The 19,134-nt window shown below is 29.0% G+C and overlaps 3 protein-coding genes across 3 annotated transcripts in view; all 3 read right to left on the reverse strand.

Annotated features, from left to right (window-relative positions):
* Nucleotides 1-5,134: 5,134 nt before the first annotated feature.
* On the reverse strand, nt 5,135-7,018 carry LOC128954129 (zinc finger protein Xfin-like). The gene has a single exon (XM_054299696.1). The coding sequence runs from the start codon at nt 7,016-7,018 to the stop codon at nt 5,135-5,137; it is 1,884 nt and encodes a 627-aa protein (XP_054155671.1).
* Nucleotides 7,019-7,295: 277 nt separating this feature from the next.
* On the reverse strand, nt 7,296-7,952 carry LOC128954130 (deoxynucleoside kinase-like). The gene has a single exon (XM_054299697.1). The coding sequence runs from the start codon at nt 7,950-7,952 to the stop codon at nt 7,296-7,298; it is 657 nt and encodes a 218-aa protein (XP_054155672.1).
* Nucleotides 7,953-11,251: 3,299 nt separating this feature from the next.
* Nucleotides 11,252-19,134, reverse strand: part of LOC128954132 (uncharacterized) — a 9,342-nt gene continuing 1,459 nt past the window's right edge. Inside the window, exons 2-6 of the mRNA XM_054299698.1 lie at nt 16,591-16,905; nt 15,639-15,664; nt 12,891-12,989; nt 12,062-12,615; nt 11,252-11,478 (exon numbers count right to left, since the gene is read on the reverse strand). Of these exons, the coding sequence (XP_054155673.1) occupies nt 11,252-11,478; nt 12,062-12,615; nt 12,891-12,989; nt 15,639-15,664; nt 16,591-16,905 (1,221 nt within the window). The remainder of the gene's footprint in view (nt 11,479-12,061; nt 12,616-12,890; nt 12,990-15,638; nt 15,665-16,590; nt 16,906-19,134) is intronic.

Consider the following 19,134-nt stretch of genomic DNA (forward strand, 5'->3'; position numbering starts at 1 on the left):
GACTGATAACCAGTGCAAAATTGTTTGATGTACTGCGCGAAGTACATTGACCTTCATAAGATGCTAATCGTATTGTCCTAATGTAGGCCAGTTTTACATATAGACCTAACATAACTATACAAGTTATTACGAATAGAAAGTTGATAGTGATATCAAAGCTTCCAACATATGTAGTTATACTATCGAAAGAAAGCGCATCGGTTCGACGACTGTGGACAATTAACACTGTTCCAGCTATGCGTCCAAATGGTCTTGTATATGTCATTATTCCAAATAACACAATCAGAGTCGCAAAAGTTTTCAAGCAATCGGCGATTATAGTTATATAAGTGTAAAATGTGGTGTGTTCTTCATGTGAAACAAAGTTATCATCAATATCGATTACCATCGCTTCCAGTTCTTTGGTTGATTCCATTAAATAATTTGAAATTGCAGTGAGTTTGGAATTATCAAATTCTACCTGTAGTTTGTATCTGTCTGGATCAAAGATACGAAAATTTCGCTTCCTTCCTCTTATTTTCGAGAAAATATCTTGATCTGGTGTGAATGACGCGTATTTTGCAAAGTCATCAATTGTCTCTTGATTTACTGTATTTATGGTTTCGTTGCTTTCTGAACGCATTTCCCTATCATATGGTCCAATAAGTGTTAGTTTGAGTGATGGGATAAAGACTTCATTAAATGGTGGGATAGTAACGACGTCAGCGAACCCACTGTTTATTATTTCGGTGTCCAACCCGCGTTTGTTAATTAATACGTAATTGGGTATGATTTTTGAGTGCAGTATAAATTTATTACTCGTTATGGCAATAGGTAAGTAGGTTTTTATATTTCGCTGCATGAGTTTGCATTCTTGAACTATTAACGAAGCAGACCAGTCCATCAGAGCCTGGCTGCAATCAGAGGGCATTCTGAGAGTGTGAGACTGAAAGGTGAAACAAACTTCATTGGCACCTGTGGCTTTACACGCAAAGTCAGCTTTATAAGTCTCTCTATGTAGGCGTTGATTATGTACTAGCCATAGACTGATTGGGGTGTCTATGACCACTAGATTGTTGTTGTCTTTGGTTGTATTGCCGCATATAGATTGATGGCAAGGAAATCCGGTTGAGCGAAGCGCTACCATATCAAATTTGTTTGGCTTGATTGGCTTTCGAAGAGGTATTTGTAAGTGGACATATAAGGCATTTTCAGTCAAGTCAATTCGATAGGTTACGAGGGGCAAAACGTAATATAGATGGTAGTCTTCGTAGTCGATTCCAAGTTCATACGTGTATTGTATGTGTTCTTTTATTCCATCAAGTATCGGTTTTAAACTTGTCCAAGGAATTAGCTGATGACTAAGAACCGATCTTCTTAGATCGGCCATTATGTTTTCAAAGTTTTGAAACATGTCCATGATAAGCAATGATAGTTGTTGTAATGCGTTTAATTTTAAAATTTTAAACATGTTTGTGTGAGTGAGTAGAGCTAATAAATATTGCTGTTCATTAAGCAAATCAATCTCTCTTTCAACAAAGTCGGAGAGAGCCCTTAGTTGATTCTCCGTAGTAGTTTTTAAACTTTCTAACTTCTGATTTAAAAGTCTATTACTTTCATCCAATACATTATTTATCCCTTTTAGTTTATCTCTCAAAATTTCGATGTTTTTCTTGTTTAGATCAAGTTGTCCTTTGAGTTTTCTAAAATCGTTTTCCAGTTCCCTGATATCAGAATCCTGGTTCACATTCCACCCGGCTAAGAATGCAATTCCGGAAGCTATCGCGACCCCAGCACCCACAACCGCCATTGTTATCGGTTCGAATCGTTGCACCCTTATTAATTGTCTATCTTTAAATTGTGTATGAGCTGACTTTAATGTCAATATTGTCGTTTCCATTATGCTTTTAACCTCATTTTCAAGTTGGTTGCAACTTTCATTTAGCTGCTTATACAGATCTTTCGAATTTTCGTCAAATATCTTTTTAGTGATGTTATCATTAAGTAATGCAAGGAAATCTAAACAATCAGTTGGCATAACTGTGTTAATAAGTTGAGGTCTGAAAGTCGGTAGCTCGACACGTATAAAGTGATCCCAAACTGAGTCAAAGACGTATCCGACTCCATTGCGTATAAATTGTACTCCAAATATTCCTGCTTTGGTAACATAGTCTTCACTTAGAAAGGACGGGTTATAAGTGAGTAGTTCATCCTTTGTTGTTATTATTGTTGATTCGTTATTGAATTGTTCGGGAATAAATGATTGGTTTAAGTGTTTAGTTAAAAGTTTTCGTGAAGTTTTTCTTTGTCTTATACTTTCGATAAATCGTTGTTTATGTATCTCGTCGTACACGCCTACGTTAGGGAATCGAGCAAAATCGTAGGTACCGAATGGTAAATCATTCATTGCTACGTGATAATCATCATCAGTGTGTGCATATGAAAAAGTGCTTTGAAGTCTTTGTAAGTTTTTGGTTTTATCAAATCTATTAGGGTCATCTTCTAACAAGTATATGGCTTCAGGTTCGGGACCAAATTCGGTTTTGGAGATGGTTAATATAGCTGCACTTTTATACAGAGCTGGATCTGTACTTATAGTTGTACCCAATAAATTATAAACTCGTAAATCCTTGCCTGTTATTTGAGCGTCTTTGAGAAACAACATTCGCCAAGCCTTAAAAAATATAATCAATTCAAGACCATCCATACATTTCCTGCAGTGTGTTTTGTATACGGATTCATCACAGCCTACAGGGGTGGGTGGACAACTCCATATGTCGAGATCAGCCCCAGTTACGTTTAAAAAATACGTATCAAAAGGGTCTCGTATAAAATGCCTTGTCTCGTTATAACACCATGTATGCATAGATAAGATATTGTCTTTGTAATCTTCCGCTGTCATATAGCTATCCAGGTTTATAGTCTTATCTTCCGAGCCAAATGTTCTACGCGACCACGATCTTGGTAGGGACGGAGGTCCTCGCGACAAGACATTGGATAAGGTGAAGCAAAGCAGTAAAAGTATAATCGTCGAAGACATTGACTGTAAAGTATAAAGTAGCGTAAAGTTAATCTAACAATCGGGTTCATAATCAGGTTCAAAGTTGTCGTAAAATCTTATTAAAGGAGAGTCAGGGCATCTAATTGTAATCCCCAAAGTTTGTCGAGTCGGGTCGACCCAGTGATCACTCGGGATTAATTTATAGAGTTGGAGGGTAACGCATGCATCAGTTACAGGACTATGAGATTTAATTGCTYTGTTGTTTTGAATGTCTGTATCCAATATGTACTTGGCTAGCCATTCCAATTTTACTGACTGAATGCCGGCGTCCATTGGTCGACGRTAATARTCTTGTATATCTCTGTAGCTAACYTCAGATTGATTTATTTCCAAAGCTTTAAGGTCGCTTTCATGATTACAGGTGACTAAAATTTTGTTTTGAATTATTTTAAGAAAGTTAGWCCTAGCCACTGATCTCACCATCATCTGATCTGAATGTTCCTTTAAGTCTCTTAAGTTATAACCAGTTATTGGTTTCCAACAGTTGATGCGACCGGTCGTCGGGGGTGACCAGAATGAATGATATAGCAGTTTGTAGTCGGGGACGTGTGATCGTCCCTTCAAATGTTTTCTATCTCTTTTTGGCACTTCACACATTAATGCTACGCGTATTGCGATTGGTTTTCCCTTTTTTGCGTTATTGGGTATAAGATCGGCTGACTCGACATCTACTGCAACTGCAGACATGTTGGGCAACATCGTAAGCGTCTCCTCGTCTATGACTTCCGGCCTACTTATAGTATCTTCTGGTCTAATGTGAGTTCGACAAACAAATATCGATTTTCTACATTCATTACAATTTGTTTTATCAGGTATACTAAAATGATTATCATATTCACTGATTATTGAGTCTAAATTGATTTCGTGATAATCGGCTATTCTTGATAGTTCGTGTTTATAGAATTCTAATTTTAATCGACAATCGTTATATCTTTCTATAGCTTGTATATAATAATTAGTTAATGTAGTTAACCAATATTCAGAAAATCTGAATTGAATAGGTTTAGGAAACACAATTACAGGAAACTGAGGTTTGACGGCTACATCGAATGTTGGTTTCCCTTTCTTAACCTTTTCAACCTGTCGGTATAGCTCTTTCCTAATGTAAGTAATTTTCTCTCTTTCTTTGGTGACTTCTCTCTTAATCTGACGGTAGTCGGGAAAATTCTTTTCGATTTCGTTGAAAATTTGTTTTGTTTGGTTTGACATCTAATGTAAATGTAAAATCAATGCGGGCTTTGATTATCAAAGTCTACATTAACTACTAACCTATTAATTTAAAATTAACTCAAAACAAACTTGTCAACAAATTATCCTATATACTTGGAAGAACCTCCCCTCTTTGTATTAACATTAATCTAATAACCTTTCATACCCGAGTCCATACATTCATACAACAAACACAATTCATTAATTTGCATAAAACATTTATTTTAAATAGATCAACAAACAAAATACATTAGTTAATTAATTATAAGACATATTTATTGTTATTCTAACAGCATTTTTTGAAACAAATAAAACATTTATTATTTTGGAGTATTGCGGCATGATCGGGTTTAAGAGGGCATATTAATCGGAGTCCTGGTTCCATTTCAATCAGGTTCCGGACTTGTAGCCTTCTCAGGTTCCTGTATTTTTCATAATGTTTCCAGGTTTCGGGCCGGTCTTCTCGTCTGCTACGTTGATGCCTCTCGATGTTATCCGAACTTTCGGCCACTGTACGTAGGTGTAGTCGTAATTGCACTCTCAGTTCTCCAATCCTCCTTGTTTGTTCTAAGTTGGTTGGATTCGGGTTTTCGGCGATGTATGCCTCTATGGCTTCTACTCTTGCCTTAACACGTCTGTAAAGTTTGTTGATATTTCTTCGTATCTTGCGTAAAGTATGTTGTGTCGGAAAAATCGACTCGTTTGGATCGAATGGCCCGTCGCTGTCACTGCCCGCAACATCCATTTCCTGACATTGGGTATTCGACATCTATTAGTAGGGTAGGTAGGTGGAAACAAAGAAAAGCATTAATTCAGGCACAAACATTTAATATTCAGTATTACATCTGGGTTTAATGTCGATAAGCAAGTAAAAATGTAAATATTTTAGTCAGTTGAGTTAAATGGCAACTGAATAGGCGACAACTTATGAGTGTTAAAATGTTCCACCATTTTACTTATTGATGAAAACATCAATGGACAACCGGATTGATCGCATTTAATGGTACTCGTATTAACACTTGATTGTGTCCGAACTTGGTTAACTCGGAATCTTGTGATTAAAGGTGGTGATGGTGTCGGGACATATGGTGTAATTGACGAGTTACTTATATCATCAAGACTTAATGTGTCGGGATCTCTAGTTGGTTTACATAAGTTATGGTGTTTTTCCCATTCGGTTAATGAGCCAAAAGATTGTATACAAAACAAACAATCAAAATTAGTCTTTCCGTGTTGACGTCTTTCGTGTTCGTTTAAAGTAATGATAGAATCGAATTTCGCAAAACAATTCAAACAAGGATATCGGGGTTGATGACGAAGATAAACGTGAATGCTCAAGTCTTCTTCAGTTAAAAACTGTTCGTCGCAACCTTCCTTTTGACAGCTTATTAATTGTAAATCCATCGGTGAGTATTCTGGAGATCGATGACCGTTATTCATTGTAAGAGATAAGGTTTCACGCGATGTGTCACTGTCTTCCAGTGTTATTGTCTCGGGGTTTATCCGAACTGATCTACAAATTATGTTATGTGAATCCAAATCTTTCTTTGTACTGAATTTTTCATTACAATAGATGCAATCAAACAAATTCAACCCATGATGAGTTTCCTTGTGGTCGCGCAAGGTTTTGGGTGATCTGAAGTCTTTGTTGCAATCACAACACCTATATGAGGTTGGAAATTTTCGAAATTTAATTTTATGATTAAGTTGACGATGTAGAACAAGATCTCCCTTTTCAATGAAAAATTCGGGGCATAGGTCACACTTCCTTGCCGACTTGAGTTTTCGGTTGTGCATAGCTTTCTTGTGATTGTATAAATCGTAGCCACTTGAGAATTTCCTTTCGCATAATAAACAATAAAATGGTTTTGCTTGTTTGTCAAGTTTGGGTGTTTTTATTATACTTTCTGTCGAACGTTTAGTCCGTTCAACTAAAGGATCAGATGGTAATTTGGGCCTGCCGTTGTTGAGCTGACGAATACAGTCAGCCGAGTAAGTGTCGAGATGTCTAAACGATGCGTTTTGCCAGCAAAACCTTTGCTCACATGAGCCTGTAATGCAATGATACTTAGGATCTCTGTTGTGTTTATAAACTAAATGGTGATCAAGTTTTTCTTGATTTATAAATGTCTCATCACATTTATGACACGTGCCATGTTCTAGTTTTCCGTGTTGATTTAGTTCTTTTATAGTATGAAATACTTTGCTGCAGTTTTCGTCATTGCACGCAAAAGAAGTTTGTATTAATTTTGGCCAATTATTGTCGCCACTATACTTAGTAGTCGTAAATGTTTGAAGCAAAGTGTTACCGTGAGTATTATTAGACTGGTGACAGACAATTGGGACTTTGTTTTTATAGAATGGACTATTTATTCTCTTCTTGTCCGGTAACTTCATAACATTTAGCTCATCATTGCAGTGCCTACTTTCAACTTGATGATTATGTAGTTTTGTGTAATCATAGAATTCTTCGCTGCAGTTGTTACAAATTATTGGTGGTTCAAACCCGTGATGTAGCATTTCACCAATGAATTTGTGTGCTTGGAAAGTGCTAAAATAATGTTTGTAGACCAAATGTTTGTAATATAAACCCGGTTCAATAAATTTCCCTCTACATCTCACGCATTCGATGGCTTCTAGACAACGTCGGTCGTTAGGCGTAAATATATAGGTTATCACGTTTGTCTTTTCTGATTTGTCACGTATTAGTTCTTCAACTCTAGACAATGAATCCCTACTGTAGCTACTATCGTCATATAGGCCCGACATTGTATACTGTTGAATATTAAAATCATGTTAGTTGGTGTATATGTAAATGTTAATATATAAAATAATTAAAGCATAAAATTTTAGGTATAACATCGGGTGACCGGCATTGTTTTCACCGAAAACACCTAAGTATACCTTAGTGTTAAGCATATTACAGATACTACATACACACACAATAGAATACACAATACTACACACAAATTGCACCTAACATTTATAAGTTGTGAAGCGGACGCCCAGCAGTGCCGTCACACGGGTCGCCTACTCACAACATTCTTTAAATGTCAAGTGCTTTAACAATGGACTCGGCGTATGTAGGAGTCATTAACTCTAATTGTTTTCTGGTTGAATTATTCATAACCTTAATAACCGGTATGTTTTCTGGTAGATTTTCTAACCATTGATTATAATAATGATTAAGCTCAAGGAGGTAAGGGACACGGATGTAGCCACTTTCCTCGGCCCGCGCTCGACAATATATATTGTTAGTGAGTTTATCTATAGGTGTCTCAACATAAACTACTAGATCGTATTTCAAGGCGTCCGCATATTGAGATAACTGTTCATTAACTATAGCATCGAACACCTCGCTCTCATAATTAGACATGAGATGTTGATCAACAAGTGTGGGTTTAAAGACGCGAATCGCGGAGAAATACGATCTTTCCATAACCTTAATGTCACTACCATCACGTGGCAACGCTCGGTGATGGTCAATCATTGTAAGTGCAACATAACTTTCAAATAAAAAGGCTCTCTTTTCAGGTTTCCTATAGTAGGCTTTTAATAAGTTAAGGCCGTTTAGGTCTCTCCACTTATCTATAGGTTCATTATGTATAGAAAGTCTGTTTGCTATTTGAGATTGACTTAAATAATGACTAAAGGTTGTCTTTCCTGACCCTATATTCCCTTCCAATAATATAGTTTTATACATTATGATACTTATAAAATTATAGCCCAATATCAACGACGGTATACCACTAGGCCTTATTAATTACTAAAATTAGTATAATAAAATAATTGAAGTGAACCGGTTAGATAACTTAATTGATAAGATAATAAAATTAAATCGTGGAATGGTTTGTTTCGATTGAGCAACTATACTCAAGTGTTTTTAGCTTAATATTTAACAAGTAAATCAAAAGTGAACTACTACGGCCGATTGTAATTCACAATTACATATACTTATTTATAAATTATTAAATTAAATCGTTATATAAATTTAAAGAAAATAAAAACATAAAATAAAAGGATAGGTTTTTTGTTTCGGATACACCTCGACTGCCAGGGCTACTCACCCGGCCCAGGGCACAACTGCCCGGGTTAGTCAAGGGAAGCAAATAATAAAACATAAAAGCAAAATACATTTAAGTCAAATAAGTAATAATAAATTTCAAATTATAAATTAATTAAAACCAATAATTAAAATGTGGGGCTTTTGGGAATTTATCATCCCCTACTTCTGAAAATTGAATCTATGTAACGGTCTAGTAATACTAGTAGTATTCATTGGGTGTTACAACCCGTTGCAACTACTTATTAGATAAAATTATTTATCACTACATAGTTCAGTGTATACTACTTAGATAGAAATTATTTATCAATACATAGTTCAGTGTATACTACTTAGATAGAAATTATTTATCAATACATAGTTCAGTGTATACTACTTAGATAGAAATTATTTATCAATACATAGTTCAGTGTATACTACTATTAAATAGTCAACTCACTTTTACCGACGGTAATTATTGACCGACTTTGTATTGACACGATAGCTATTGAGTAGTTTCCGCAGTTTGTTGTGGAACTGATTCGGTGACAGTTGTAGTATCTTCAACTGTTGTTATCTTAATTATGTCGACTGCAGTCCTGTTGGGATCAATTCAGTGATAGTTATCGTGTCTTCAACTGTTGGTATCTCTTCAGTTGGAATCGCTTCTTCAGTTGTAATTGATTTTCTCTTTGGTTTAATAATCTTTTTCTTACTGATTATGTCGACTGCAGTCCCGTTGGGATCAATTCAGTGATAGTTATCGTGTCTTCAACTGTTGATATCTCTTCAGTTGGAATCGCTTCTTCAGTTGTAATTGATTTTCTCTTTGGTTTAATAATCTTTTTCTTACTGATTATGTCGACTGCAGTCCCGTTGGGATCAATTCAGTGATAGTTATCGTGTCTTCAACTGTTGATATCTCTTCAGTTGGAATCGCTTCTTCAGTTGTAATTGATTTTCTCTTTGGTTTAATAATCTTTTTCTTACTGATTATGTCGACTGCAGTCCCGTTGGGATCAATTCAGTGATAGTTATCGTGTCTTCAACTGTTGATATCTCTTCAGTTGGAATCGCTTCTTCAGTTGTAATTGATTTTTATTTAATTTCAAACAAAATTAATAGTAATAATAATGACACATATATTCTACATACAATTTATTTATTAACTTTTATTTCATACTAGATTTTTACATATCATTTCATGTTTACAACAACACTGCTAATCCTCTACTCGATCGGGAACTCCTGATCCCAACAGTTTTGTTGGACGATCAGTACGGGTGGAGTTTCACTCACAGTACACATAACAATACCATTCAAGGAATGGTATGCTGTATGTGTGTGTGTGTGTTATACATGTATACTAAAATTGTTTTCGTTAAAATAGTTTGTTAAAAATAGAAACTATTTTTAATGACTATTTTAGTATATATAATAATCATATTATAAATTTTTTTAATATTATAATTAATTAATATTATAATTAATAATTAAGATTTTAGTAATTTAGCTAATAACTAATTAACTAACTAGGTAAATTATTAAAAAATAATTTATATATATATATACAGTGTGTATATATATATAATAATACCTTGATGTTTTTATTATTTAGTTTCAATTTGTTTAAAATATTCAAATTATTTTCATAGCCAATCAAAATCGTAGGTTTTAGTGTTTTAATTGTATAGTCTATATCATCTAAAAATTTATTTACAATTTATTTTTAGTATCATAACTCTAAACTAGAAATGTTTTCTTATTTWAAAAAAAATAAAATTTAAATAAAAATAATAATTACTTACATTCAGTGGCCGACCAGTCCATCGACGTATAGACACCTCCGGCGGCCAATACGCCCAACAATGCTATACCGTATATATCGTTGTTATGTGTTATAAAACATACCGTTTCTCCCGTTTCCAGTCGACAACAATCATCTGTACGCAAGTATTGGCCAAATCTAAGGGCCGACTCCAGTACCTGACCTCTGGTCCATTGGCGACCACTATTGCTGTCAGTCTATCACAAACAAACAATAACAACAAAAAATGATAATAATTATTATAATAAAAAAATTATAGAAATAACATTTTTTAAAAATAAAAATTCTATAAAATTTGTATAAAAACCATAAAAAGATTTCCTGAATTTAATTTAAGTTTTTGAATCAATAATTCAATAATTGAATTATATTTGTTTGCATAATAATCATAATCCATATCATTATGGTATTGCGATCTAATTATATGATTATTAGATGAATCCATATTTTCCCAATAATTATATATATATATTCAAAAAATAAAAAATTGTTTAATAAAACTATAATATATATATAATATATTATTTATAAAATAATTTATTTGTGAGTTGTAGTCATTTTAAAACTATTAACATTCAATGCATATATATATATATATATAATTTTAAAGTTTAATTTAAATCATATGTTTGTCATACATACGTAAAACAACTTAATCTATTTATTATTATTTTAAAAAAATAAAAGTCATTTTCTAAAATTGTTTTTTATTAATTGTTTCAATTACGTTAATGTATTACTTAATAAAAAAATTTATATTTATAATAAAAATTAATTATAAAATTAAAAAATTTATATATATATATTTAAATTGATAATAATTTATTTTAATACAATTTTGATAATTTTAATAATAAAATAATTTTGTTTTATAAAAATTTTAAAAATTTTAATATTTTTTATAAATAAAACGATATCCTTTAAAAAAAAACTGTTTTAAAATTTTAATTATAATTAATTTAGTAATATATTAATTATTATTACTAATAACTTTTAAGAAAAATTAATAATAATTTAGATATTATTTTATTTTAATTTAATTTTCAATGAAAAAAACAAATTAGTTTATAATCATAAACATAATGTAACCACAAAAAAAATTATATTAATTTTTTTAAATTAAATAATTTAATTATTCTTTAACAGCAGTTATACGTAGTACACGTAAGTAAATGTTGACTTCCGTAACGGTCGGATCGGCCAAAAACTGTTGCCACGCTCTGGGATTGGGCTCAGGGCTGTCGGGATTGACGTAGGCGTCAAACACTGTATCCGTTAAGTGATCGTTGAGTTCACTATCAAAGTCCGATTGATTTTTGAAAAATGACCGATAGTTTGACAGCATTACAGGCATTAGTTCTATTAAATTAATTAATTAATTAATAATTTAAAAAAATAAATTAAATTAATAATTAAAAAAAAAATTAATTAATAATTTTTTAAAAAAAATTAATTAATTAATAATTTAAAAAAATAAATTAATTAATAATTTAAAAAAATAAATTAATTAATAATTTTAAAAAAAATTAATTAATAATTTAAAAAAAAATAAATTAATAATTTAAAAAAAAAAATAAATTAATAATTTTAAAAAAAATAAATTAATAATTTAAAAAAAAATAAATTAATAATTTAAAAAAAAAATAAATTAATAATTTAAAAAAAAATAAATTAATAATTTAAAAAAAATAAATTAATAATTTAAAAAAAAATTATTAATAAATTAACTGTAAATTATAATTTTTGTTATGTTTTTAAATAGTTTTATATTTATTTGTTGATAAAAACCAAACCAAATTATTATCTGTCTGTTTATAAGTTAAAATATAATATAAATTATTAAATTACAGTAAAAAATGTTTATAATATCATAAATAAATGGAAAAATATTTTAGTATTTTTTTCAAAAAAAAAAAAATAAAGTAAAATACTATATAAATACCAATCATTCTCTGTCTATCCGTCGGCCAAATGCTATCAATAATCTGAAACTTATGGATCAGAAAGTGATTATCCGCTAGACTTTGACGCCAATCGTCTAATTGTTTTTCACGGGTTTGATACCATTGTTTGTCGGGACTATTAGTAGTGTTTGAGACCAGTTTTTTGTTCAGATCGGGTAATATAATCACATTGGCGTGAAATATACCGCCACTACTACTACTACTACTACTACTACCACTAGCGGTTAGTAAGCGATTACAAGTGGCCATCAATTGCCACTTATCGGGCATATATTGTAGGGTAAAGTTTGAAAATATTAGATCCACTTTAGACTCCAATTGTCTAATCCGGGGACTCATCTCTGGCCACTTGACACTCATATCTTGCAATAGATATTCAATGGTTTCATCTGAATTATGCTGACGGGCATAGCTTATCATATCGGGTACGACATCGATACCGACCAACAGTTTATGAGGGATTTGTTTGCCTAACAAATGTTTGGTTATACGGCCGTCAGCGCAGCCCAAGTCAACAATCAAATCATATGATCTGTTAATTAAAAATAATATTATTTATTTAATAAAAAATATGTATGTATTTCTCTATGTATATACACACATATACACACATATACACACATATACACACACATATACACACACATATACACACACATATACACACACATATACACACACATATACACTCACATATACACACACATATATACACACATATACACACATATATACACACATATACACATACATACACATACATAAATAATTAATTAATTATATTTAAAAAATATTAAAAATAATTACTTTTTATTTGTAGTAATATCTTTAATCTCGGTGATAGACTCGATTGCATTTAAATTAGCACCCCCCTGAATTTTTGCACTATATATTTCTGGACTTAAACTAAACATTATTAATTAATAATTAATTAATTAATTAATTTTTGGATAACAATAAAAATACTAATACTTATAAGTTTATTTCAAAATATATATACTTAAGAAACTTAAATTTTAAAAATGACTAAGTTATTATTATTATTATTTTAAAAAAGTATGACAAGGTAATTTTTTTTTAATTTTATTTTAGTAAAAAGTATGACAACTTTAATACTGCATATGCTGTATATATAACTATATAAAAATATATATTATTTTATAAATTTATTTTAAGTTTTATTTTATTATAAATAAGTTATTAAAATTATATATTTTTAATTTTATTTAAAAATTCTCTCTCTCTCTAAATCTTCTATTGATTTACTGTTATTTTAGTTTTATTTTTTTAAGAAAATCAACTAATTTATATAAAAAAAATAAATAATTTTAATTACAAAAATAATAATAAAATCATCAATTAAAATCATAAATTATTCATAACTAAATTACAGTATTCATATACATTGGAATTTTTATATATATATATATTATAATAAATTTTTTCAAAATTAATTAAAATTAATAAGTTTATAATAAAAAAAAAATTAGAAAAATCGACAAAACAATGTCCGCCATCTAATTTTATAACAATTAGGTATACTATACAACCAACTTGTATTTGTAGCCATGTCTAAGTCCAAACAGTCCAAATTATCAAGCGTTGATTATAAGGTCAATACCTTAGCAGTTATCGATTGAGTAGTCAACCCCCTCCCCCCCCCCAAGTAGTCGACCATAGATTTCTACCGTATCCTTCAATCCTTATTCTAATAACATATAAGTTAATATTATAGATAATTAGAGTAAATTAATTAATTAGTTATAACTATTATAATAGTGATAACAAGTTTTTATTATTAAAAAAATTATTAATAAAAAAATGTGTAATTTACAATTAAATAAAACAACAATTTGTATAATAGATTATTTTTTTTAAAGTTAATTAATTAACTATTATTTTTATAATAGAAAATTAATAGAAATCATAATAATATTGAAAAAAATATTTATTTGTATTAATTACTGAACAAAAAAAACATTTTACTATTTTATCAAAACATTTTTTAAAAATCATTAAATAGGAAAGGAAATAAATATTTAATTACAAATAATGTTTTTGTTTTGTAAGTAACATATAACTAGTATTAATTTTTTTTTTTATTATAATATAAACCTAAAAACAATATTGAAATAGTATTGAAAATTCACTAAACATATAAAGTTATGTTTTATTTAACATTTTATTTTCTGTGTTTATGTGTTTTTAAAACAGCATCTAAAATAATCAAGATAATTAAAAATATAAGTATAAATTTAATTTTTTTCAAATTTATTTTTTATATAAAACTATAATCTTCTAAATCAGACAATAATATAATGTGATTTCAATAATAATAATAAATAATAATAATAATAATAATAATAATAATAATAATAATAATAATAATAATAATAAAAATAAATAATAATAATAATAATAATAATAATAAATAAAATAAATAAAATAAATAAATAAATAAATAATTATAGCAATTAATATGTTAACTTTGATTTTGTTTGTGTTTAATTTAGTGGCAATTTCTAAACCACTATATATTACTGATTTCAATAACAATATTACTGATTATCAAAATCTTAATAATAATTCATATTATAATAAGTCATGTATTAATAATAATAATAATAATAACACTGTTAAGGATAATAGGAGAAACCCTATTGATTCAAATGATAAAACATTTATAATAATTATATCACTAATGACAGTATCCATGATATGTCTGGCCATTGGTTTGGCCATCAATTACAGGCAACACATCCGTAATAATAGACGTGTTATCCATTGGATTAGTATTGGACGCGAATTAATGAATCCATCGTAAAATACAAATATAATTATATAATAAATTTATTACATATACTGTATTGATATATTAATTATATTAATATCCAAAACACATGTTATTATATAATAAAATAAATTTTAAAAATATTTGTCATAACCTGTTATATATATATATATGTATGTATGTATTTAATAATTAACTAAAATAATATTATATATTTATAAATATTAATAATTTATATTTCTTAATTAATTGCTTTAATAGAAAATACATTAATAATAAAAAGAAAACAAATAAATGATAATAAAAAGTAAATAATAAATAGTATTTAATAATTATGTAAAATGTATTATTGTACAGAACATTTTTTTTTAAAAAACATTAATTAAATAAAAAAAATCTTAAATTAAAAATTTTTAATATTTCTATAATCTATAACGGTTATCTAGTATTAATTAAAATATATAAAATACAATTTAATTAATTAATTAATTATTAAATAGTTAACTATTAATCTTTACTAATAATATTAGTAATCCATACATTAAAATATATAAAATACTAATAAATATAACAATTTGATTAATTGATTAATAATTTAGTTAATTAATTATTAATTTTTATTAATAGTATTAGTTATCCATTCTGTAAAATATGAAACCCTAGGAAATACACCAAAAACCCCATCAATAATTTCATGACACTTGTGATTACTAACAGTGCGGCCATGATTTATGCCAATCAATACGGCCCTACCGTTTACATACTGATACAATGGAGCACCAGAATCACCCTAATTAGGTATAGATAGATAAATCATTAAATACATACACATACACATACACATACACATACACATACACATACACATACACATACACATACACATACACATACACATACACATACACATACACATACACATACACATACACATACACATACACATACACATACACATACACATACACATACACATACACATACACATACACATACACATACACATACACATACACATACACATACACATACACATACACATACACATACACATACACATACACATACACATACACATACACATACACATACACATACACATACACATACACATACACATACACATACACATACACATACACATACACATACACATACACATACACATACACATACACATACACATACACATACACATACACATACACATACACATACACATACACATACACATACACATACACATACACATACACATACACATACACATACACATACACATACACATACACATACACATACACATACACATACACATACACATACACATACACATACACATACACATACACATACACATACACATACACATACACATACACATACACATACACATACACATACACATACACATACACATACACATACACATACACATACACATACACATACACATACACATACACATACACATACACATACACATACACATACACATACACATACACATACACATACACATACACATACACATACACATACACATACACATACACATACACATACACATACACATACACATACACATACACATACACATACACATACACATACACATACACATACACATACACATACACATACACATACACATACACATACACATACACATACACATACACATACACATACACATACACATACACATACACATACCGGACATGAAAAGGTGCCGTTATATTGAGGATATCGTTGGCCGAGTATAGCTATACGCCAATAGTCTGTCGCATTACGTACGGCTGCCTTAATCCTAATATAACCCATACGTAGTCTATTACTATACTCGGTATCGGTTACTCCACCGTAACCGGCCATCAATGCCAACTCATCCCTATCGTTGTGTTGGTTAGCCATTGGCAAACAAATACCGTTTAGTCCACGATATGGATGTAGTAGTGGTTGTCCAGTGTTTGTATCGATAAGCGGTAAGTCAGCTGTTAGTTTAACCAGTGCCAAATCGGTAGCCGGGTGCTGATTAGTTTCATAAAAACGTTGGATAACTGTTTTTTCAACATCATAACCATCATTGTTATAACCATTATCATTAATAAATAATTTGCCCGGGTAGATTTTTATATCACTCACTGGAATTTGGCTTCAAGTTATTATTTTTTTTTGTGTATAAATAAATTAAAAACTAATATAGATAATTTAATACATATAATATAAATATATATATATATATATATATATATATATATATATATAACAGTGAACATTAATTGACCCATCTCATAATAACTAATCTATTATTACATTAATAATTAATTTTAAAAAAATAACTACTGTATTGTATAATCAGCATTATATTAATATATTATTTTATTTAATATTAAAATAAATTAATATATTATATATATATATATTTAAATACTTAAATAGTTTGATAGTTAAATTATATATATATAAATTTATATATATATATATATWTATATAAATATATTGTGTATATATAAAATGTAAATTAGATTTAAATATTTACAAAACTACATGAGCGGCTGTCAGTATCCAACGTTTATTTATTATGACACCCGATCCAAAAACTTGACTTTTTGTTTTAATTTGTTCAATAATATTTGTTACCGTGTGTTTACATACCGTAAAAACGTGTTTTTATTCCCATATAGAATTGTTTTATGACTTTTTTTATTATTCCCATAAGGCGTTGATCACATATTACGTTCGCACTTGAGGGTAGAGGGGGGGGGGGGGGGGGGGTTAGCCAAAGCGAACTTTTGCTAACGAGGGGGAGGGGAGTGGTATAGACTTTAAGAGCGTACTCATTTAGATAATATCTTATTTGTTGTGATGGGGGGGGAAGCAGTTAGGGATAAGCGAACGTAATTTTTTTTTAAATGACTACATTCGCACAATTGCGAACATAGGGGAGGGAGGGGGTCTAGATTTCTTAAAAAGTGCAAACGTAATATGTGAACCACGCCTAAGGAAAATTTTCATATGGTAAAAAAAACTGGTATTTTTACATTTACATTTATTGTAATAGTAATAATAATTAAGCATAAAAATTATTATACAAAGTAAAAGAAAACTATTATTTTTTTACATATGGGATTAAAAATTCGCATTATTTCACAGGACTTTCCATATGGAAATTAAAACACATTTTAACGGTAAAAAAATTTATTAATTATTTGTTATTATAGTATTTTATTTACTCCTTTTGTGTAATATATACGGCAAACGGCACTTCTCCCGGTCCGGCAATGCGTCCATTATTCAGTTCATGCGCTGGTATTAGACTTTGATTGGATTTGGATAACCATTGAAAACATTTGCCGTTTCCAAGCAATGATTGTCTACCGATACCACACTGAGGGACAGTTATGTTCGGGTAGTCATACATTTCAATGATCGACCAGACAATTGTGTTGAAACACAACAACAAATTAATTGTAATTAATTTACTTAACATTTATTAATAGTTTTTTTTGGTATAATATATATCTAATAATTAATATGATATAAAATAATTATAATTAATATACAATAATTATGATTACTAACTGAACTATGATATTATTTTTTAATTTAGTATATTTAAGTAATAATAAAAAAAATATTATTATTTTTATCATTATTTTTGGTGTTATTTTCAACTTATGTTACGGTTTCATATTTAATGTAAAATATATTTATTATAAATTATAATAAATATATTTTACATTAAATATGAAACCGTAACATTATAATTTATAATTTCTAATAAAACAATTGTAATAATATATAATATAATATTTAACAATTTTTTTTGATAGCTATTATAATAATTAATATATTTAGATTTTATGAAATTTAGAAAAAATATTAATCCGTAATAATAGACGTGTTATCCATTGGATTAGTATTGGACGGGAGTTAATGAATCCATCGTAAAATACAAATATTATTATACAATAAATTAAATATAAATCTTTCTAGCATTGTCAACTGGTTTATTTATTTTTTTAAAAATAGTAATTAAATTGTTACCTAAATTATATATTTTTGATAATATCATTAGTGTATACCAGCATATAATAGTTAATTTTTTAAATTTTTTAATAATAAACAAAAAATAATGTTTAATGTACAATTTACAATTGAATAAAATACAAATTTTTATAATAAATTGTTATTTTTTAAAAAAAATAAGATAATTAATTAATTATCATTTGAAACTATAAAATTAATAGAAAACAT

This window comes from Oppia nitens, unplaced genomic scaffold (assembly GCF_028296485.1).
Source record: "Oppia nitens isolate AA-2021 unplaced genomic scaffold, nextdenovo-longstitch-racon4-pilon3 scaffold25_pilon_pilon_pilon, whole genome shotgun sequence".
In the NCBI taxonomy this organism is placed as follows: Eukaryota; Metazoa; Arthropoda; class Arachnida; order Sarcoptiformes; family Oppiidae; genus Oppia; species Oppia nitens.